This window comes from Colossoma macropomum, unplaced genomic scaffold, assembly GCF_904425465.1.
Source record: "Colossoma macropomum unplaced genomic scaffold, Colossoma_macropomum, whole genome shotgun sequence".
In the NCBI taxonomy this organism is placed as follows: domain Eukaryota; kingdom Metazoa; phylum Chordata; class Actinopteri; order Characiformes; family Serrasalmidae; genus Colossoma; species Colossoma macropomum.
In genome coordinates this window covers 2,509,322-2,534,223 of record NW_023495280.1, presented here as the reverse complement: position 1 = coordinate 2,534,223, position 24,902 = coordinate 2,509,322, and the positions used below count along the sequence as shown (strand labels likewise).

Sequence of the window (24,902 nt, the reverse complement as noted above, 5' to 3'; positions counted from 1 at the left end):
TCAGCCATAGTTGTGTTTACCTGATGCTACAGTGACTCACTACTGCCTCTTGGGGTAAAAAGTAGTATTACAAGACAGAGTAGGACAGAGCTAGCTGGTTGCATGCTATCTTCAGTAGATATCTCTGCAGCACGATACACAGACAACTTTGACATAACATTAAAACTGTTATTTCTTTACATTCTGACGATAATTTTAGTTAAGTTTGGAATATTGTAAAGTAAAAATGGGAGTGGTTTACATCTCAATGCAATCATCTTAAGCTTGTGAAACTTTTAATGGGATGAACTAGTCGACACTTGATGCATTTAATGGATATCGACATTATTTAGTACATAGTAGGGGTGGGTGGTTTACTGATATAAAACTAAATACTAGTATGATGATGATACAAATTTTGCTGTACAGTGGATACTTTGATAGTCCCAAGTACACTGAACCACAAACATTGGCACCCCTGAGACAAATTAACCGTGAGCATGAACAGCTTAAATAACTCTTATAAACTAAGCAAAATGGTGTTTTAGACAAAACATCACCGCTGAGTGCTGCTCGCAGCGCCTTGTACATCAGTCAGCATAAATTTATGTGGCTGTGCGCACAAAGCAAGTGTGTTGTTGGGTGTATGCCACGTGCACGAACCATTATGAGCAAGTTCTGTTTTGTCAGTCACGCTGTGCGGCGTTTGCACATAGTTTTACCCTTGCACGGCTTTCCATTTCAGCTCTTGTCATGGCTCTGTGTTGAACAGAACAGAGATGTCACGCGTTGCTGGTTTTCCCAACAAATCCGGCTAGTTTTAAAGTGCAGTGCAGGTAAAAATTATACAAGAAGAAGAATATCTTTGTTTGGACTACTTTTTAAATATATTACTGTTTTAAGAAATATGTTGTGTTTTTACACTGTTTCAGACGTTTACATTTGGACAAGATTTTGGGTGTTTCAGATGCTACAGCTTGCCCGCACTGGTCATTCTCACACACAGCATTTGTGCTGCTGACCAGAGTAGCAAGAAAGTTCTACAGACATATTTTTACCAAACAAATCTTAAAAGAGCACTGTACATTTGTTTATCCTGGACAGCATACTGATTTGTGATTGAGCATCTCTTTCAAGCTTTAGGAAACTGTTAAGCGTGATGAAGAAGAACAAATCAGCTTGTAAAATCCATCCAATGAACGTGGAGTAAATTTAATATGATCATTTTAACAAGCCTAGAATAGTGAGCTATTTTTGTTAGATGTAGCAAACAGTATTATTTTAGACAACAAATACAAGGTGCAAAGTGGAATTCTTTTTAGGCCAAATTTAGGCTTGATCTGGATCTGGGAAAGTGGCCCTAAACATCCAAAAGTATTCAGACAGCCTTTATAATTAGAACTCAGCTGCTTTAAGGTGCTGATACAGGTGTTTTATTACACAGTTTTCATAATCTCCATAGAAAAGCATTGACCAATTGAATGGAATGCTCTGAAGCAGCTGCACATGAGTCTAAGGTCAGCATACCCAATGTAAAGCGTGGGCTAGAGGAATATAAAAACCTTAGCATTGGGCTGTGGAGCAGTGGAACTAGAGAAAGTCAAGGCTGTTACTGCAGCAAAAGGGGACAAACACCCTTCATTTCAGAAGAAACTCTGAATGAGCAGCTGTTTACAGACTATAAAGTTAAATCATGTCAAGTTATAGCAGTGAAATTAAATAAACATTATTCATGTACTTGTCTGTTGTGAGATCTACTATTACATTTTTGTATTCTCCGCAATGGGTCATAGTAGTTACTTAATGCATCAACAGGTTCAGTTCCACAGAAGCCCAGAATGGTCAAACCACATCAACAGGAAACGCATACTGTTAAAGTTGGTAAGTGGTGTGTAACACCCTTGTCTGTTCCACAAGCTAAATTATTTGCTAAAAGTACACCTACTCTGCTGTACTTTTGCAGTCAGTTGCAAATATATGCCTGTTTTGTACCAATGTTGTAATTGAGTTTAAGTGTTTGTGTGTTTTACGCTGTAGGTATAAGACATGAGTTGAACTGCAGAGTGTTTGTTGGAACTGGTGAAGATAATTCAGAACCTACCATGATTTTTTGGATGGTGAACGGTAGTTATGCTGATGATATCTCAGAACACATTGTTACTGGTGAAGTCAGGTGAGTATGAAAATGTGTGTAGTGCAAATTATATGTGGACTGTGCAAAAAAGAAAGCATGAAAAGGTGGCTATACATTACTCACTATACAATTCAGTACATACATACATTCCCCATTAAGTGCTAATCATCCACATTTGCACCTCACCCCATTTCCTTTTTAAGTAATTAATAGACATAATGTTGTATGCAAAAGTTTGGGCACCACAGGCCAAATCACATATTTTGTTGATTTTTGAAACTGAAAAGAGGTAAACACAACCTCTGCACAAAGTATTAAAAACATTTTTTCTGTAAATTTTAATGCACAGTTACTTCATATTTCATTAACTTAAATGTAGAAAACTTCTAGTTCTGCAATATTCTTGTGCCATTTTTCATGAACAGCATGTTTAATATCTGCCCACAAATTTTCAATGATGTTTAGGTCAAAAAAGCTTCAGCGTGTGTTTCCTCAAATACTTCACAATGGATTTTGAGGCATGTTTTGGATCACTGTCCTGTTGTAGAAGCCAGCCTCTTTTCAGCTTCCGTTCCTTGAGTAGCTATGTCACATTTGCTTCCAGAATTTGATGTTATTTAGTGAAATCCATTCTCCCATCTACTTGTGCAGTGTTTCCTGTGCTACTGGCTGCACACAAACAATAAACCTGCAGTGTTTCCTGTGCTACTGGCTGCACATAAACACTTTGGTGACAGTAGCCAGAGAGATCCAGTTTTACTTCATCAGCAATTGTTTCCAGAATGCCTCTGGCTTATTCAGATGTTTTGCATACCTCAGCCAGTAAATTTTGTGATGGGGTTGCAGGTGAAGTTTAATTCTGATGGCTTTTTTATGCAGATCATGTTTGTGGAGGCAATACTGTGCAGTAAAAAGACACACCACCATTTCTTTGTCAGCTAAACCTTACTGCAGGTCCTTTGCTTTCATATAGGTGTTTTCCTTTGCCTTTCTGCTTACCATACGAGCAGTTCTATCCAGGTGTTTTCTTGTGCTACCAGGTCTTGCCATAACTTCCATAGTTCCCCTTAGTGACATTTCTTAATGACATTTCAGACAGTGGAAATGCAGGATGGAAGTGTTTTTATATATTTTTCTATCCTTATGTATCTACTTTTTATCTACAACCCCATTTCCAAAGAGGTTGGGACACTGTGCAAAATGTAAATAAAATCAAAATGCAATGATGTGCAAAGCATTTAAATTCAAATCATTTAATCATTGAAAATAGTACAAAAAATAGTACAAAGACAACATATTAGGTTTTGAAACTGAGAAATAGTATTGTTTTTTTGAAAAATATATGCCCATTTTGAATTTGATGCCAACAACATGTTCCAAAAAAGTTGGGATGGGGGCATGTTTACCACTGTGTTTCATCACCTCTGTAATGAAAATCACTGCATGGGCTCAGAAGCACTCCTAAAAAACACTATCTGTGAAAACAGTTTGTCGCTGCTTCTGCAAATGCAAGTTAAAACTAAAATGTGAAGAAGAAACCATATATAAACAGGATCCAGAAATGCTGCCACCTTCTCTGGGCCTGAGCTCATTTAAAATGGACTGAGGGGAAGTGGAAAAGTGTCCTATGGTCCGACGAATCTACATTTGAAATTATTTCTGGTAATCATGGACACTGTGTCCTCCAGGCTAAAGACTACTCAGCTTGTTATCAGTGCACAGTTTAAAAGCCAGTATTCATGATGGTATAGGGGTGCATTAGTGCACATGACATGGGTGACGTGCACATCTGTGAAGGCACCATTAATGCTCAATGATATATACATGTTTTGGCAACATATGCAAACACAAAATGCAGTTTATAAATGAAGATCTTTATTATTAAGGGAAAAAGAAATCCAAACCTACAGGGCCCTGTGTGAAAAAGTGATTGCCCCTAAACCTAATAACTGGTTGGGCCACCCTTAGCAGCAACAACTGCAATCAAGCATTTGCGATAACTGGCAATGAGTCTTTTACAGCACTGTGGGGGAATTTAGGCCCACTCATCTTTGCAGAATTGTTGTAATTTAGTCACATTGGAGGGTTTCCGAGAATGAACCGCCTTTTTAAGGTCATGCCACAGCATCTCAATCGGATTCAGGTCAAGACTTTGACTAGGCCACTCCAAAGTTTTACTTTTGTTTTTCTTAAGCCATTCAGAGGTGGACTTGCTGGTGTGTTTTGGAGTATTCTCCCAAAAGTCTTGGGGATTATCAAGATGTTTTCTGGCAAAACTGAGACGAGCCTTTATTTTCTTTTTGCTCAGCAGTGGTTTTCGTCTTGGAACTCTGCCACGCAGGCCATTTTTGCCCAGTCTCTTTATTATGGTGGAGTCTTGAACCCTGACCTTAACTGAGGCAAGCGAGGCCTGCAGTTCTTTGGATGTTGTTGTGGGGTCTTTTGTGACCTCTTGGATGAGTCGTCGCTGCGCTCTTGGGGTAATTTTGGTCGGCCGGCCACTCCTGGGACGGTTCACTCCTGTTCCATGTTTTCGCCATTTGTGGATAATGGCTCTCACTGTGGTTTGCTGGAGTCCCAAAGCTTTAGAAATGGCTTTATAACCTTTTCTAGACTGATAGATCTCTATTACTTTGTTTCTCATTTGTTCCTGAATTTCTTTGGATTGCAGCATGATGTCTAGCTTTTGAGGACCTTTTGGTCTACTTCACTTTGTCAGGCAGGTCCTATTTAAGTGATTTCTTGATTGAGAACAGGTGTAGCAGTAATCAGACCTGGGTGTGGCTAGGGAAATTGAACTCAGCTATCCAAAGATGTGATAGACCACAGTTAATTTATGTTTTAATGGGGGGCAATCACTTTTTCACTCAGGGCCCTGTAGGTTTGGATTTCTTTTTCCCTTAATAATAAAGGCCTTCATTTATAAACTGCATTTTGTGTTTACTTGTGCTATCTTTGTCTAATATTTACATTTGTTTGGTGATCTGAAACATTTAAGTGTGACAAACATGCAAAAGAATAAGGAATCAGGAAGGGGGCAAACACTTTTTCACACCACCGTATATAAAAGAAAAAAAAAGAAATATATCTACACCGACTGTGAATATACACGTATACACAATATACACCAGTATTGCACTATTTTCTATACAGTACAGTACAGTAATAAGTTATTTAATAATACTATGAAATGTACTGTTGTACCCATTCCGTATGTGCAATTAGTCTCAGGTAGATAAATAACTGAGATGCAGGTACACAGGGGATAGAATATTTATATAGAAATCTTCCAGATTATACAAGATATGGATAGAAGATGTACAAGATGTCAATCTATATGTGTAAGTACAGATTTGCTAGATTGAAGATGCATAAGATCTGAGTGAGTCTGATGAGATGTGGATAAGGTGTAGATTGTCCATGGAGATGATGAATCAGAGGTGCAGTGACAGGCCTATAGACCAATACACCAGCACTACTGGCTGTTCAGCAGCCTGATGGCTCAGGGAAGTAACTGTCTCGTAACTGGCTGGTTCTGGACTTTATGCTTCTGTACCTCCTCCTGCTCGGCAGCTGTTGAGAACAAACAGTGGCTTGGGTGGGTGGAGTCCTTTAGAATCCTCCTGGTCTTCCTCAGGCAGTGGCTGGTGTATAAATCCAGGAGGTTTGGGAGCTGGACCCTGTTAATGTGCTGGGCTGTCCGCACCACTCTCTGCAGAGCTTTCCGCTTAATGGCATTGTCATTGGAGATCAGGCCCACAATTGTGCTGTCATCTGCAAATTTGATGATGACATTGGAGCTGTGTCTGGCTGAGCAGTCGTGGGTGTACAAAGAGTACAAGAGAGGGCTGAGCACAAAGCCCTGAGGAGTACCAGTGTTAAGGGTCAGTGAGGAGGAGGTGATGTTGCCCATCCTTACCACCTGGCATCGGTCCGTCAGGAAGTTCAGGTCCAGCTGCACAGAGAACTGTCCAGACCCAGATCCTGAAGCTTAATGTCGAGCCTTAAAGGGCACGATGGTGTTGAATGGTGAGCTGTAGTCCACAAACAGCATTCTCACATACGTGTTCTTTTTGTCCAGATGGGAGAGGGCAGTGTGTAGAGTCAGGGCTATCGCATCATCAGTGGATCTGTTCTGTCTGTAAGCGAACTGCTGTGGGTCCAGAGTGGCAGGTAGTGAGGAGCAGATAAAGTCTCCTCAGTACCTGCCACTCTGGACCCACTGCAGATAATTCTTTTCACTTCAAAAATGAACAACATATGTAATTTGACCACAGATGCCCAAACTTTTGCATACAACTTTAGTAATAAATGAATATTTTTATTGATTGATTCTACACATTAGTGTTTGAAAGCACCTTTGTAATGGAATAAGCTGGTGTTCTCAATGTAGAATGTCAGTGGGGTTATAAAAATTGAGCATCGTCTTTTGACTCACCCTGAACACTCTCGACCTACATGCCTCTGCTCTGCTAATATACAATCCCACTGAACACCTATGGGATAAACTGTAATGTTGATTGTGAGCCAGGCCTTCTCGTCCAACATCACAAATGGTCTTTTGACTGAATGGGCACAAAGTCAAAAGGGGGGGGACTCCATATCAATGCCCATGGTTTTGACATGGGATGTCCAACAGGCTCATATAGGTGTAATGGTCAGGTGTCCACATATTTTTGACCATTTAGTGTATATGTTAATTGCCATTACAAGCTTCAAATAAAACATATGGAATGTAAAGTAGAATTATTGTAACAGTGGGGTTTTTTTGGTCTTGTTTTTTGACTCAGATTTTGATATTTTTGGACTGAACTGAAGGCCTAGTTCTAGTAGTCATGGTTCTCTACTTGTACAGTGATATACAGCATGAAGTCATGTTCGGTATGTTCTGAGATTTTCTCTTTTGTTGATTTAGCTGTAACTCAGTGGACAACACAAAGTACTGCGAAAGTACTCTTACCATTTTGGAAGTTCAGACAAAATTTCTGCACATCCCTTTTACGTGTTATATCTTAAACTCCAAAGGTACAAGCAATGGCACAGTGACACTTGTCCCATGTAAGTGATTAAACTATACTCACTCATCACTCATTACTCATCACATTGTTTTACATAAATTGTCAATGTCAGACTAAAACCTTGTATCTTTGCAGTGGTAACTTTAAATGTATTAACATAAGTTACTGCAAAAAAGGTTTTATTACAGGTCATTTTGAACCATTTCTGTTGGTTCAATTATGCATTAATAATTATTCATAAGTTATAAAAAGCAGCTGGCATTTTCAAATTAAAACAAATGTATTCAAAAATAAGAAATAATGAAGATACAAGGTTTTGTCCCCTTTGTGTGTGTGTGTGTGTGTGTGTGTGTATATATTATTTATATATATATATACACACACACACACATATATTGAAGCGTGCTTTGCTGCTTTTAATTCATAAATTGATCAGAACTTTCTGAGCAAAGAGAAATCTGCATCTGCAGGCAGCAGGATGTTTAGAAGGACCTATAGTAAATTTATGGCTGAGTGCTAAAGACACGTCTTGCAACCCCCATCTTTTGGCAACCTAGTGCAGAAGTGGGGAGGGGGGGGTGGCTCACCTCAAAACAGACCTACTTTGACCTAGAGGTCTGAAGACTTTCTTTTTCTTTTGACTAACAGTTTAAGTGCAACTTAATGGAACTTCATGCCACCCCTTTATAAACACCCTAAAGAGACCTTTGGACATCACCGAAGTAATTTTGGATACCATAAATTGTGACTTTTGAAAATTCCTTTATCTCTCTCTCACCCCCAATACATCTCACCTTCCCCCACAAAGAGAGACATCTAGCCTAAAACACAGGCCAAAGATGGCACACCAGTCAACCCTGGGTGAGGGGACTGTTGAGACCTCACAAGTCCCTGAACAGACCCCTGGTGTGGCCAGATACTCTTAAGTGCATTCCTTCAGTGTTGTAAATTTTGGGTCCGTGCAGAGACTAGGCTCCTGAGAGCCCTATTTTCTGGCTAATTATTCACAATGTGATGTTTAATCAAGTATCAATCAAATGCCTTTCCTTTATCAAACTGTGAAGAACACCTCTCTTACAGTTAACATGTTGCATTGTCAGACGTGAATCAATTAATCCCTGCCAAAGGGAATTGATACCAAACTCTCTACCCTATACTCTATTATACTCCAGTAGTTATTTTGATTCTTGAATTGTAACCCTGTTTCATTGATCTAGGTTTTTGTGTTGGTCTTTGATCATTCGCAACTGTGTTCATTTCACCCATTTTATTCATTTTTCTTTTGTTTGAGAAACATGCAATCCATTTGTTTCGTAATCACAGTTAATCTTATATATCTGCTTTTCTTGCAAGTCTTCTTGTAGTGTTATTAGAAGTAGGATTATGAAGTTTGTAGCTTGTGTGACTATGTATACTTTAATCATAGAGCTTCTGCCAACATATCTACAGAAATATTGATGATAATGTACTCACTTATTTTACTTGAGTTATGTAACCATTCATTTAAGCATTGTTTAGAAATGGTAGTGTGACATATAACCTCGAAATTGTCTTTTAACAATTTAATTCTTTTTTCTAAGTAGTTCCTATTTCTTATATGACTAGAATGGTTAAGGATTCAACTAATTGTATGTAACCATATTATGGTATACGTTTAAATATACTAAATATACTTAGATATATATCTGTAAGCTCCATAGTTATTTGTAACAGTCTTTACGGAAACAGTAATATTTTATATATGAAATTGCATGCTTCTAAGTTTCTTCTACTTAAATGTAACCACACCCAGAATCTCCAAAGGATTATGTGACACTTGAGCAGCATTCAAAGAAATTGCATATTCATTATATGCAACCTAAGAAACCAACCAAAACCTTTTCCCTGCCTTAGCTCTGCCTTAGCCCCGCCCCTCAAAGTTCTTTCCTTAAAGCCAGCAAGAACGAGAACAAGATACAGAAAAAGAAACAGATGAACAGGGTTGGTCCCAAGTACATGTAACTGCAGCCCGGAGAACCAGTGGGCGTAACAAATAGGCAGAGACACTGTCAATCATTTCTTGCATCGGCCAATCGTATAACAGAGATGAACTGTCAATCAAAAACTTGCATTGGCCAATGACAAGTGTGAATTACCTGTCTCTAATTTTGTGTATCAGCCAATGGTTTGAAGGAAAGTGCAAAAAGGCATTACATACTGTTCAGGCGGAAGTGGGAAGATAAACCGAAACTTTGCTTGTTCACAAAAAGTTATTTAATAGCCACTTGGCTCCTAATGGAAACTGTTTACCTTCAGTGTTTTGTGCTTATGATAATTGAAGTCTCCGGTCTGCAGCGTTCCCCTTCTCACAAAACTGGGTGTTAAACTAGCCTAATAACATCTCGATTGCACGTTAACGTTTGGCTGCTTCCGCTTAGTGATATCATCACTTCATCCATTTTCCGTCCATAACTCAGCTAGAGAATTCCATTTAATTTAACTCCTCATTGAAAAAAGTCACAGAACCCATTAAAAGTGTCAGCTGCTTCCTGGTGGTTTTCAGTAGTCGCTAATGGTGTTCTGTGTTTTCCTGAGAGGTTGATATCACAGTGTAAATGATTCAAATCAATTAATTAGGTGTTCTGGGACTGATTCCATATACAGTCGTTTGTTTCCTAATGGTCTCTGCAACCATCAAGCCAACTCCCGTTAGGAAGCAAAACCGGTTTTATTCCTAACGGTTCTAATCGTCTTCAGCATGGCTTCGTGAGTTTCAGCAGTAGCCTGTTTATTGTTTCTGTGAATAAACTTGACATTATGTTTTATCGTCATGTTTTTTTTTTTAAAGTTTCTATATTTAATTACCTTATTATCGGTATGGCAAAGTTAATATACATTCAGTGTAACTCTTGTTGCCCAGCAGTACGTGATCCGACAAAAGCACTGCCGTGGCAGACCGGCACTGATGTCGTTAACAGGCTGGCGGTGCATGTCAGGCTGAGAGTGCATGTCTGCAGCCTGACCCTTAGATTAGCTAATGGAAAAAATGACGGACAGCTCGTTCTAATCTGCGGTTGGTCAATGCAAAATGTGATTGACGGTCAACATTAGTTATTTAATTGGTGGATTCAAAAAATGATTGACAGACTCCCGCCCCCCAGTTCCCTCCCCTTTAGGTCTCCGGTCTGCAGCATTCCCCTTCTCGTCGGTCCTGAACCAACATGTAACCTTAACGTAAAGAAGCCCGCTCTCCTCTTTTTTTGCACTTCAGCTAAGTTCTGCAGATCTTAAATGTGAGCTGTTAGTTCGTTTCATCTACTCAGTAATCTTAAAGTGTTGTACCTGTAAGGTTAGACTATTGAAAGCGGCATCTAGCTACGTTTGTTTTGCAACTTTCGTTAATCCATTTTGAAGTCTAATTGGCAACGATAGGCCGCTACGAACCTAGTTTAAAAACAGAAACAAAAGCAAACACAGTGCTGACTGAAATCCACATCGAGAGCCTGCTCCAGCCACTGCCTGCCTCGCCAAGAAGAAGACCTGCGTTCCTCGCTGGCGAGGCTGCCACGCGTTGCAGGAAGCCTGCCTTGCCAGTGTGGTCTGGTCCAAAGCGTCGCCCAAGGCTCGCACCTCCAGCGACCTTGTCCTTTGACCTACAGACCCTTCCTAGCCCATGTGAGCAGCGGCTTCTCTTCCTCAACGTGGCACGTGCATTAACACGGCTCTGAGGCGTCCAGCAGCTTTGCCCTTTGACCTGCGGACCCTTCTCCAGGGAGCCCAAAGCAGACCAGTACCAGAGAACCTGAGTGTACAGGCTGGGCGTAGGGATGTAGAGGTTCAGCAATGTATAGCTCTATTCGGACAAGATTGGTTTTACACAAGGAGGTAATGGCATTTTTGCTGGTGTTTCTCGGTGTTTGTAGTTCCATCTAAATGTCAGTCATTTTACTGATTGTGCGCTCCCACTTCGGTAAAGATTCTGCCACCTTTTACCTTCCATAAAATGAGCTGAGGAAATTACCTCAGGCTGTATTAATCCAGTGTGAATTGACATGTCAGTAAAAATGCTTTCATATTCTGTAAAAAAGGAGTTTCTGAAGTATGGAGGCTCGAAGAAGTATTTACTTGTGTTCTCTGTGGCTAAAATCAAGTCTTACGTGTACAACTCACAATGTGTACAAAAAAAATATTCTATGATGTGAAGTTGACTATTTGCTGTGACTTTCCAATAGGGCTGGGCGATAAAACGATAACGATAAGTATCGCGATATAACTTTTCCTCGATAGAGAGATAAGACAGGTTCGATAAATGTTCGATATATTACACCATTCTCACACTTCCACGTTTTAGCAAAAGCCCCGGTGGCGTTTTCTACTGCAAGGAAAGCGACACTACTCTGCTGTCGCCAGGAGAGGGCGCACTTCCGAGTTTTTCGACTTGATTAGAGCGGGAGGGGGCCACGAGTAAGGGTCGCCATATATACTTTAGCAACGGCTGAAACGCGGAGTTATACATTCCCTGTCTGAGTGGATGTTATCGGCGATCTGTTCTCCTGTGACTGAGTGTGAGTGACGAGGTCAGTGGTGTAACTATACTGTCCTACAGCGAACTCACCTCTTTCCGTGCATCCTAACAGTTTAAGCGGTGTTAAATCATGTCTGCAGCGCCTGTTACAGCGCCAAACCGTCATATGTTAGTATTAGTGCATTCTCGAGCAACGAAAGTGAAAGAAAGAAGTGGGTTCATGTTCGAAAGTAAACTGAGGAAGCTATGAGGCATCGGAGAGCGGGAGAGCGCTATCTTTCCAGGCTAGCTGTTTTTAGCTGCTGGCTAACTTGAAGCAGCGCTCCCGCACAACACGGTGAATTGATGCTAGTGTAGATCAAACAAGACACAAAATCACCGCTTTCAGTTTAAACATACCTAAAAGGAGGACTCTGTGACTGGTGTGAGAGATTCACACTGCAGATAATGCTTTTACACAGCGAACGTCAGATATACTGCGGTTCACCCCTTAAACTACTACGATAGCATAGAGAAACCCAGCCGTCGCTAGCTGGTGTCTGAATACTGTGATATGCTCTGACATGGATGTGGTAGGAGTGACATCAGTGACCTCCCGAACCGAGTTGACATTGTTGAGAAACTAAAGAGTTTAGCACTGTCGTTGGCCACTTGTTTAGCATTTGTAACGGGGTAGCCAAGTGCTCGTCACCAGGCAGCTAAAAATAATGTTTTCTTTCTTAAATCATGACTATTACAAAAATTGCAGCTGTGCTTTTCAAGCTGATAAAAACAGCTCAGAAACTTTCTCCCACTGTCCCAAGACAGATTAGTGAAATGTTCCACTGTTTGCCGAGTGTTTGTCATGATCAGACCATAAGTGATGGTTTAAAACCACAGTTAACCACCCAGGAGCAAAATCAGCCTTCAAACGTGAAAGAAATCATGATTTGACATTTATCGCGATATGTATCGATATCGAACGATATGAATTTTGTTTATCGTGATAACGTCTTTGGCCATATCGCCCAGCTCTACTTTCCAAACTAGTGACTGCATTAATGTGAGACAGCACGATATATGGTTATAGAGTAAATGCAGTGTGTAAATTGAGTATCCCCTCCCATCTCTGTCATTTATACTGAGATATCTTTTATAAACATGAACATTACAGACATCATGTGGTAAACTAGCATTACCTACCTCCCCATGGAAAAGTCAATAGGGTTTATGGTAGGTCACGTCCATGGATGGCTTTAAAGTTTATGCACAGTAACTAACTAAATGAATATGAAAATGGATGAATAATCAGTGCAGTTCATGAGGAATGGGTGAAATGTGGGAACAGCATTTAGTGTGAATTAGGACTTTAGCTAGACTCTGGATTTAGAACATGCTGTAATGGAGACATGATCTAGCATTTCTGCATTGTTACTGCTGAGCATGGGACAAAAACGGCAGTCATGATGAGTGAGCTGATATATGATAAGTAAGATTCAGAGTGGGTGTTGACAAACGTGTTGGGACATTTTCTTAGGAAATTAGTTTGATCTGTGTTGTGTTTAAGGGAATTAGAGCTCATCCAGATCTTAATTCAGGCAGTTAGAGAGGGAGAATATATTTTTAATTGATTTATGTCATCCTTTTACAAAATGATATGGAGAACAGAGTTGACATTATGTTTAAAAACGATGCAACGTCAAACACATAAAATGCAGTTTAATTAACATGTGCCCGTTATCCACATACATCTACTTCTGTCTTTCTTCACAGCAAGTCAGAGTGAGCTGTATTGCGGGGTGGCGCTGCTTGTTGCTTATACAGTAGTCGTACTGGGTTTGCTGGCGTTCCATTTCTTCAAGGTTGACCTGGTTCTAGCTTACAGAAAGCTGAGCCCGTGTTTAAAAACACCGAGTGGTGAGTGATGCATTTATTATTTTTGTAATTTTATATTACAAAAATAATTAAGTAAATAAAACAGTGTGTGATAAGTTTTGATGGTGAATCAACTAGATCCCTAGTACCAAAGATGAGATATGACAGAGGTGTTCGACCTAGTCCTTAAATGTTAAATTTAAAATTTTAATGTGTGAATTCAGTAGGTTATAACAAATTTACATAAATCAAGTTTATACACTGCATTTTGATTATAATCAGGTCCATAAGTATTTGGACAGTAACAAATGTGGGCTTGTACACCACCATAATGTATTTGAAATAAGGCAGTGTAATTGAAGTGTAGACTTTTGGCTTAAATTCAAAGGGTTACAACATTATTGCATTAACTGTTTAGGAATTATTGCCCTGCGATGGACTGGCGACCTGTCCAGGGTGTATCCTGCCTTCCGCCCAATGACAGCTGGGATAGGCTCCAGCACCCCACCGCAACCCAGAAGGATAAGCGGTTTAGATGATGTATGTTTAGGAATTACAGCTATATTACAGTGAAAATGGAGCCTCTCCATTTTCGCAGGCTCAGAAGTAATTTGACAGTTGCCTGATAAGCAGTTTTATGGCCAGATGTGGCCTGTTCCCTTTATTTTTATTTTTTTTTTTTAATTTTCACCCCGATTTTCTCCCCAATTTAGTCGTCTCCAATTCCACCCACTAGTTAGGACTCCCCCAATCACACGATGCTATCAACGCTAGGAGGGTGAAAGCTAACACGGGCTTCCTCCGAGACCTGTGAAGCCAACCACCGCTTCTTTTCAAAGTGCCGCTCACGCAACGTCATTGGACAGCCAAACGCGCTCGGAGGAAAGCGCCAACCGCTGACTAGCATCGCGCTGAGTGATGGGGGGAGAAGGAGGGGCCATCCCACCCACCCAGAGAGAGCAAGGCCAATTGTGCTCTCTCGGACTCCTGGCTACGGATGGCTGTAGCAGGGATCAAACTCGCGATCTCCTGAAGATAGGGCCAACGCTTAGACGGTTGCGCCACTCGGGAGGCCCCTGGCCTGTTCCCTTTTTAAGGAAATAAAATGTCTGGAGTTGATTCCAAGCACTGATCATTATTATTATAATTATACACTGATTTTCTAGCTGTTCATGGGAACTCTCAATATGCGGCCCAAAAAGGTGTCGACACAAGTGAATGGGGCCATCATTAGGCTGAAAAAACAAAAAACAAACCTATCAGAGAGACAGCATAAACTTTAGTGTACATTTTTTAAAAGAAGAGCCTGGAAGACCATGGAAGACATCTAAAGTGGATGATCGCAGAACTCTTTCTGTGGTGAAGAAAACCACTTTCTCAACATCTAGTCAGGTCTATGACTTTCCAGAGGAGGTCGGCATATCATTAAAGTCTACAATCAAGTAACACCTTCAGAAATATAAATACAGAAAGTTTACCTTGAGATGCAAACCACTGATAACACTCAAGAACAACAAGCAGCAACTAAAGGTGGCTGCAGAAAAGGCCTGGCAAAGCATCTCAAGGGAGCAAACTCAGCATTTGGTGATGTCCATGGGTTTCAGACTTAAGGCAGTATTAACTGCTTCTAAAGGATTTGCATCAAAGTATTAAAAATAATTCTTGTATTTATAATTGTTTGTTTGTCCAATTACTTTTGAGCCTGTGAAAATGGAGGGACTATGTAAAAATGGCTTTAATTTCTGAACGTTGAGTAGAATATTTGTTATACCCCTTGAAATAAAGCTGAAAGTCTACACTTTAATCACATGTAGTAAAATGTAAATAAATCTAAATAAAAACAGTGCAATGATTTGCAAATCTCATAGACCCATATTTTATTCACAATGGAACATGAAACACATATCAGATATTATAAGTGAGACATTTTACCATTTTATAAAAAATATGAACTCCTTTAGAACTTGATGGCAGCAATGCATCTCAAAAAAGCTGGGACAGGGGCAACAAAAGGCTGGAAAAGTAAGTGGTACTAATGAAAAACAGCTGGAGGAACAATTTGCAACTAACTCACATGACTGCGTATGAAAAGAGCATTTTCACCAATCTGCAAAAAACCATCTAAAAATTGGGGTACAATTTCAGAAAAACTAAATTGTGTAAAATTGTGAATACTCACCATCTATAGTATATAATATAATCATAAGATACAGAGAACCTGGAGAAATCCCTGTACGCAAAGGACAAGGCCGACAATCAATATTGGATGCTCGTGATCTTCGGGCCCTCAGGCAGTACTGCATTAAAAACAGGCATGATTCTGTACTGGAAATTACTGCATGGGCTCGGTAGCACTTCCAGAAATCATTGTCTGTGAACACAGTTTGCCGTGCAATCCACAAATGCAAGTTAAAGCTGTATCATGCAAAGAAGAAGCCATATGTCCACATGATCCAGAGACGCTGCCGTCTTCTCTGGGCGAAAGCTCATTTAAAATGGATTGAGGCAAAATGGAAAACTGTTCTGTGGTCAGTGTCCTGTAGACTCAAGAGGAGTGGGACCATCCAGCTTGTTGTCAGCGCTCAGTTCAAAAGCCTGTATCTCTGATGGTATGGGGTTGCATTAGTGCCTATGGTGTGGGCAGCTTACACATCTGGAAAGACACTATCAATGCTGAACAGTATATAGAGGTTTTAGAACAACATATGTTCACATCCAGATAACTTCTCTTTCAGGGAAGGCCTTGCATATTTCACCAAGACCATGCTAAACCACATACAGCATCCATCACGACAGCATGGCTTTGCAGAAGAAGAGTCCACATGCTGAACTGGCCTGCCTGCAGTTCAGACCTTTCACCAACAGAAAACATTTGGCTCATCGAGAAACAAAATATCCGGCAAAGAAGACCCAGGACTGTTGAGCAGCTAGAATCCTACATCAGACAAGAATGGGACAACATTCCTCTCCCAAAACTCCAGCATTTGGTCTCTTCACTTCCCAGGTGTTTGCAGACTTTTTTAAAAGAAAAAAATAAAAGAAGACGGGATGCTACACAATGGTAGACATGGTCCTGTCCCAGCTTTTCTGAGATGCGTTGCTGCCATCAAGTTCTAAATGAATTAACATTTTTCATGAAATGGTAAAATGTCTCACTTTCAACATCTGATATGTGTTCTATGTTCTATTGTGAATAAAATATGGGTCTATGACATTTGCAAATCGTTGCATTCTGTTTTTATTTAGATTTATTTACATTTTACACAGCGTCCTAACTTTTTTGGAATTGGGGTTGTACTTATGGATCTGACTGTGTCTAATTTTTTCTTTAACAGATGGGAAGCTTTATGATGCCTATGTCAGCTATCTCCATAGCAGTGATCAGAGCATATCTTCTGCAACAGCCTTTGCCTTGCATGTCCTGCCGGAGGTGCTAGAGGATCATCTAGGTTACAAACTGTTCATCAGTGGTCGGGATGATCTACCAGGAGCAGGTACACATACAGTCAGGCTCATACTGGGGCACATCCTTTAATGTTTAATTACTGTATGTTTAATAAGCCACAATACATACACTATAAACAGTCTGTTTACAGTATGTTTAACCCATACATTTGAGATATTATTGTCATTTTGCTCTACGTTTCACATTTTGTAAATCATAGTTAATTTAGTTGTATTTGCTCAAATTTTAGCCTAAAGAGAGACTTTTGTATTTTATTATAGCTATAGATACAAATGTTTGGGCACCCCATTTAAATTCCATGTTGGTGTTAATTTTGTAAATGTTTGTGTAAATAAATTAACACATCCTCTACTGCGCACACACTTCTGCATGTTCTAATACACAAATACTGTTTATTTGCTGAATTTAACATATTGGGGGGGGGGAGCATAATGTTGTCTGTGCTTAATTTATGGCAAATTTAAATTTAATTTTTTCCAACTCTGTTAAGCATGTAAATAGAAATTGTGCACCATAATTGGCAGAAAAATTACCTGTTGAAGTGTGTTTTATTTTTGCCTGAAGCTATAAAAAAAGGCCCTGTTTTTTTTTAATGGGGAAAAAATCTCTCCATTCATTTATTGCATTAGTAAGTTATTAACGTATCAACTTCATAAAGAATTGCAATTGCATTAGATTTACAACCCCAATTCCAAAAAAGTTGGGACGCTGTGTAAAATGTAAATAAATGTAAATAAAAACAAAATGCAATGATTTGCAAATCTCATAGACCGTATTTTATTCACAATAGAACATAGAACACATATCAGATGTTGAAAGTGAGACATTTTACCATTTCATGAAAAATATTAACTCATTTAGAACTTGATGGCAGCAACGCCTCTCAGAAAAGAACTACAACTAACTAACATTAACTTGCAGGACTTTGTTTTTTTTCTCTCCGATATCCCATCCAGCATTATGTGCTGTTATCAGCAGATACCCACTGATAATGAAATGCCATCTCTACTTAATGTGTAACATCTCAAATTACACATATGCGCATTTACAGCAGCACCATAATATTGTTCCACGTGCTAGGAAAAATTAATGCTGTGTGAATGCATAAAAGATCACAGTCGCACACATACTATAGACCTTCTTGTGCAGGTGTGTACATCTTCATTTAAATATTTTGTTGAGTGCAAGTGCTCATGGAAGTCATACTCAATTAATTATAGTTAATTATTTGTCAGCCATTCTAACTACGTGGTGTTGCAATATCAAACATTTTCACACTGCCCAAGTCATCTGCTACAACAATTCAGTTCTGAAGTTGAAGGTAGTTGTAGTTCATCAGGTAATATGAACACTAGAGAACAAATCCAGATGTCTGTAAACAAAGAGTTTTGCAATGTACAAAATGCCCAGAACTTGTTTAGTTTGAGGCTCTAGGAGAATCAGAGATTTGGGATTTAACACTTCGCCTCCCAAATTCGCCTTTACTGTGGTGGGTCTGTGTACTATACTTAGCCTTTTTTCAAGAATAAGCTGACTAATTTACAATTCACATATATTTAAACAATACTGAGTGTTCGCTTTAGGTGATAAACGGTTTCATTTTCCCATTTTTAAAATGCAGGACTCTACCTACTTGTGTGCTCCATGGGTTTTGTCGCACTCAAAGATGCAGAAAAAAAATGCTGCCTAATAGCGCCCCATGTAGAAAAAATTAATCTGTACATTTTGCAAAATGAACATTAAAATACAAACATTTTACACACTGCTTTTATGCTATCATTTTTTCACAGTTAAAGTGACAAGTTCATTTATTTTCTCAGTGCTGAAGAATTCACATTTGTGCCACAACACGAATATTTTACATACAGCCCTATACAGAATTCTATGCTTTGTTTTTTTCCAGCGGTCCCTGACGTCATTGCTGCAACAGTTGGCAAAAGCCGGCGGTTAATCATCATTCTTACATCTCAGGCCTTCACCAAGCCTACAAACAGTGCTACAGTGGGACTTCTGCAGGAAATGTCTGCTGAACATGTGAGCATAAACAATAACAAAACAGCAATTCATCCTGCTGTCTTCTGCCCAGCTCAAATGTATGGCTCAAGATGGGGTCCGTATGAGTGGTGGGTGGGCCTGTATGATGCCCTGGTTAAAGAGGGCCTGCAGGTCATCCTGGTCCAGGTGGGAGCAAAGGTGGACGAAGCCCAGCTGCCAGAGTCACTGCGCTACATCTGCTGCACTCAGGGTGTCCTGCACTGGAAGCAAGACTACTCCACCAAGCCTAATGCAAAATTCTGGAAGCAGCTGCGTTACCGCATGCCACTAGCGCAGAAGGCCAAACTGGGTTCTGTAGTCTAAAGCAGTCTGGTGTGGTCATATGTGCTAGTAGGAATAGCTACACCTGTGATATATACATGAAAATCATGCAAACTCTTATTTAATTCAAACATGCACAATTTCAGAACGATGCTCCAAACAGCTCTTCAGTTAAGTGATACATTGAGTATTGAGTTTTTTTTAATTCTGATGCTATTTTAACATGATATAGCGTGAAATAGTGATTGCAGAAGTTTATTATTCATAAGTTTAACAGAAATGTATAAATGCTATATTTAAAACAAGCATAAACAATTTAACACCAATATTACATATAAAAGATTCGCAGTACGTCCTCCAATTTTTTAACCTGTTGTAGAGATTTAACGAGAAACTAGTTAAAATGAACTAAAATATTCTTCTGTGTTTACAGTTAAAAGTTGAGCTCAGTTCAGTCATTCTGTAAGCAGTGAATGTCAGTATTTAAGACATGATTTTTTTGAAGTTTAGTTCAGTGTTATGATGAGTTGGCATGGCAACAACTTTATTATGAATATTAGAGTATTAATGCACATGAAAATATGGCCAGTAACACTTTCATGAAAGATTCTATGAATTGCTATGAATTAGTCCTTTATGAGAGAATGTTTTTAGAACAACTAGCTTGCTAATCACAGCTGCACAAATGAAGATGTAGGAACTCCTACTGAACATGGAATGATGTGCAGCCTTGATTAATGTTAAGTGTCAGATACATGGTCTGTTTAGCTTGTGGTCCATGAATGTGCCAACATGTCAGATTTGATGTTTCTATATATGTTTTTCTATCTTTGCAATAATACAGCACAGAAATATGGTAATTTCCTGAATCTGTAGGGCCTGCCATTTCGATTCCATCTTATTGCAAGATCATACATGACTCACATCTATAGTTATGAGGCTATAAAGACAGGTTAAGAAATAGTGTGCAAAAAGTTTACAGCTGCTAAATTTGCTGCAGCAGTTTTGGAAAGTAGCGACGAAGGTAACAAAGCATTTTGACATGGAACAAATGGGTATCATGTTATATGCAAGTGTCTTTAAAGGTGAATTTAAGAAGATCAGCAAAAATCAAGAAATTGCCTTTTAGACCCCAGAGGGCTAACCGAATATGTATTATTAGTGCTTAAATTAGCTTCACACCAAATGTACACTGCAAAGGACAAAGTATTACTGACTTGAGTGCTATTCGGACTGTATTAGTTTTCATGAGGAGGAGGGATAAAGTCATTTTACTGCAGAACATTTGTAATGATAATGACTGATTCACGTGGAATAAGATATCTTGGTAAGAAATGGGAGGGGTGACTCGATTCACAACAATTAAAGTGCAACTTTGTTCACCCTGACCATCTGCTTATCTGATTTAAGCAAATGAAGTGTGGCTTTGGCTTGAAACAGACAATAACCAACATTACCACATAAAATCTTTTTTTCTCTCCATTTACCTGTTGGTTTGAAAATCATACACTTTTCGCGTTGATATGGATTTGGGTGCCATTAATATAATCTGGCATTATTTCTAAGGACTTTTGTAGCAAGTAGGAAAATCTTTACTGATTCAGGAGCACATAAAATGAATGTAAAAAATGTAAAAATGACCAACATTGAGGATTAGGATGAGACTAAAATCACTGAGCAATTACATTACCCCACCTTCCCATGCACAACTAAAAACATTCCAATAGTAATTTAGCTAGCCACAAAAGAATATCCTCAAAGCGGAATGTGTAACAGTGTAACAGGTACAGCTAATTGTCGGTAACACATGTTGAGTAACAAGTGTATGTGATCCCGTAAGTCTGTGCATCTCAACACTGGATGAGGTAAAACCTCACTGTTACACTTATTTAAAATGTATCACTTCTTTAAACTATTTATAACATAATTGCGTGTTTACATATCAATATATTAAACATTTGATTGAACAGCAGAACAGTGGACCCGCAGTCTAGCCAGCTAGTTTATTGTGTGTGCTTGTAAACCGCAGTTCAGCATTGTGAGCTCTGCTACATCAGAAGTGAATCTAAAAGTGGGCTCATTTAAATGTAAATGCTTTACCATTTACAGTTTTTATGTGCTTGACTGGTTGGTTGTTATTTATTTATTTTGTTTTTAAATTTGAGCTTTTGTGTATATTTGTTCATGTAATTTATGTGGCCCTGTTACAAATGAGTCTTCTTGCTTAAATAAAGGCTGCTATTGAAAGAGTAGATTTGTGAGTCAGGGCTGTGTAATAACCATATTTACATTAACAAGCTTATTTAAATATGCATGTATATTAACTTTGGTTTTTACTCATATAATTGCACAGGTCTTGATAGCTGTAACATCATATTTTTTCTTATGTAATTACATGTGTGAAATGGTGTTTAATCATCTCCATAAAGAGAATACTTACACTGCATCTGCACAGCAAACAACAACTTTCCTAACATATATCACGCTGCAGTAGTACGCTTGTGTTGTGACATGGTAACCAAAGTTCTTTAAACTGTTCTGTAATGTTTATTTTTTTTTTATTTTTATGTAATTAGTTATAAAACAAAACGTATCATACATACATACATACATCATCTAAACCGCTTATCCTTCTGGGTCGCGGTGGGGTGCTGGAGCCTATCCCAGCTGTCATTGGGCGGAAGGCAGGATACACCCTGGACAGGTCGCCAGTCCATCGCAGGGCACAAAACGTATCAGTTTTTCCCAATTTTTTGTTTTCTGCATAATTGGAGCTCAACAGCTGTTCTTTACATCATGTGAGAATTTTGTGATGAATGGACCAATAGAAGTGCGACACCCCTGTTCGATTTTTGTAAACTTTTGTCAGCAACAAAAATTGACTGAACAATTACGGTCGCTTCTGCTGTTGGCAGGGTAACAATCAAGCCGACGAAGCAGGTGTATTCCAGCAAATAGAACTTTCACAAATGCTAAAAGGATCAGAATCGCCAAAAGCATTTCAAACTAAGCCACAAACGTCTAGTTAAATGTGGAAGGACTCAGAATTTCAGCTTCTGATGAGTGCTTTTAAGTTTAAGTTTATGTTCACTTGAAATGAATAAGCACTCTGTTAGGATGAGGAAGGCCTGCAAGTCTGGATTATGCAGAATGTGATCAGCACTGAATTTCATTTTTTTTTTTGTTAAAACGTTTACTTGGTACTTTTTTACCTGCGCATGTTTAAATGTAGACACTCTTTGACTTTCATGTGCAGTGGCGGGCTTAGGCTGTTTGGAGGGCAGGGGCAAAAAATAAAAAGGGCACCTACTGCACAACACTGGGGTCCCACCAGTACACAAAAATCTATGATACATCATGTAAAAGTCTTCCATCAAGTCTTTATTCTTGACTAAGATTAGTTTTATGTTATTCGACAATCCACATTACACAGGAAACTCTAATCCTTTAAAATGTTTATTTCGCAAACACCTCCAAAGTAAAACACAGAGGGAACTATTAACGTTTGTTTTACGAACACACACATACACACACAGATGTGATAATGTCAATGAGAAAGCTATTATTTGGGACCTTAGTAGTCAGGAGCAGTCACTCAAGTTAATTGAAAAAGCAACACCAAACTTTGGTTAGCTAGCTCCTTAGTTAGACATATAGGCTATGTGATACAGCTGTCTATAAAAGCACTGGCAGTTTACTTACAATAGTATTTAGTTATGCATTATTGGTAAATCTCTTGCTTGCTGTGTCTTACCTCACACACTGTTGTAGGATGTCATTACAGCTCAGACTGTAGTAAGACTCCTCTGACATTTGAACAAGAGTATTTGAAACTTTGTTGTCATTGTCGGCAACACTTTGTATTTTTCTATCATATACAGTTAACCTAACATAATCTAACCTAACCTAAAGCGTACACTGAAAAACAAACAACAGGGACAGTGCAGATGAGATTACATCAAAATGCCGGCTAGATATTGGCCTAACTTACTGACCCCTTGTAAAAGTGCAGAAAAGATTTGTTAGCAGCCATACAATTACAATTTTAAGCATTAACAGGGTTTGAAAGGTAAATTCAAAATCTCATCAAAGTATTTGGTGGCACCCCTAGACTGTCATCACAGCAACCACTTTGGGAAAGCTTGCCCTAGAGGGCATGTTGTAGGGCACTCCATCTCATTTTCTGCACTGGGATTTTTTTCTCTCCATTGTCACTTTGTGTTTTCTTACTTGGACCTATATGACACCACGGTACATTTTCTCCCCGTGAAAGGGCATCCATTAGGAAACCATCCCTCATTCTCATGCATGTAGGGACACCATTTACAGCACTGTATCACACAGGAACACTTAATTGGGCACTTCATCATGTAGGACTACCCCAAAAAGCACTGCATCCCATTGTCTCTACAGGAAAGGGTAACCTTTCGGACACTGTCATGTATGGCTGGCAGAGAGGGCAATTCACAACATTATCCCATTCCATTGGAAGTGCCCCCATGGGTTTGTCATAGTTAGATCTTTGGAAGGGCACCCTGTAATCCGCCATTTTCTCCACTAGAAGGGCACTTATTAAGACACGTTATCTGCTTTTCTTGCTCTAGAGGGCACATGGTCATAATTTGTTGCATGAAGGGGCACCCTAGAGGGCACTCAATCCATTTTTCCTATGTGAAGGGCAGCCAATAGGGCTCTTCATCTTGTCGTCGAGATCAAAAGCATTTAGCTAGTATGGGTAATTTTAGTTACTAGCAAGCTGCAAGTAACTTGCATAGCTAACTAAATCGTATGATGACCTACCATATTTACCCAGAGGCTCATTTTATTTTCCTTCCTGTCTATTTTCGCTTCTGTGTGAGCCATTGCTGTGCCTCTCTGTAAAATGAGAGCTCATCAAATTATTCATGAGCCCCCCCAAAAAGGAAAATAGCTCAGCTAGTAACACAGCTATTTACAATCACAGGGTTGTAAATGGCTGTGTAAAAATTTGATCCCTGAAATTTCAAATAAAATACTAAAATCACTAACAAAATATCCAATATCCAAAATATATTGCAAATACAAAAAAAAATTTCAAAAAGATTACTACTCGTTTTCTCTGATTCTAAAATATAGCTGTATTACTCATTTTGCTTTAATTTATTTCTATTTGTTTATTTTGCTGAACATATTTTTTGCTTCTAGAATCTCTCTATTTCTTCTGATATTCGACCTCATATTCACATTCACCAGCACTTTCTATTGGTTAACTGATTTGGAGTGACAGGTCTGACAACTTATAGCCACGCCCACTCTGAGAGCCGTGATCTGCCTCGAATACGACAGAGCACGTTGTACTGAGTGTAGAATTGCCAGAGAGAATTGTGCTGGCTTGTCCAACATTATGAGCAATGCTTGTATTTATTAACGTAACACGCACTGGTCCTGTGTAGAGATAAATATGTGTAAAATATATACTGTGGAAATTGAATTATGTTAGGTAAACTTAGCTGTTGAATAAAGCTGTACTACCTTTCGAGTTTGCAGATGCTAGTGCTAACTAGCCTTGTAGTGTCAGCTAAAGGGCTAACTAGGGGAGCTTTGTAGCTGTTTAAATTAGTGTTTCTTAACCCTCTTTCTGCTGACCTGCAG

The 24,902-nt window shown here is 39.1% G+C and overlaps 1 protein-coding gene across 2 annotated transcripts in view; it reads left to right on the top strand.

The window, feature by feature from the left end:
- Window positions 1-21,629, top strand: part of LOC118801537 (interleukin-1 receptor type 1) — a 45,886-nt gene extending 24,257 nt beyond the window's left edge. For both annotated transcript variants that reach the window (XM_036561860.1, XM_036561861.1), the window contains exons 6-11: window positions 1,795-1,860; window positions 2,017-2,152; window positions 7,029-7,171; window positions 13,388-13,531; window positions 16,825-16,983; window positions 18,859-21,629. In XM_036561860.1, the coding sequence (XP_036417753.1) occupies window positions 1,795-1,860; window positions 2,017-2,152; window positions 7,029-7,171; window positions 13,388-13,531; window positions 16,825-16,983; window positions 18,859-19,313 (1,103 nt within the window). In that variant the 3' untranslated portion in view covers window positions 19,314-21,629. The remainder of the gene's footprint in view (window positions 1-1,794; window positions 1,861-2,016; window positions 2,153-7,028; window positions 7,172-13,387; window positions 13,532-16,824; window positions 16,984-18,858) is intronic.
- The last annotated feature ends 3,273 nt before the right edge of the window (window positions 21,630-24,902 follow it).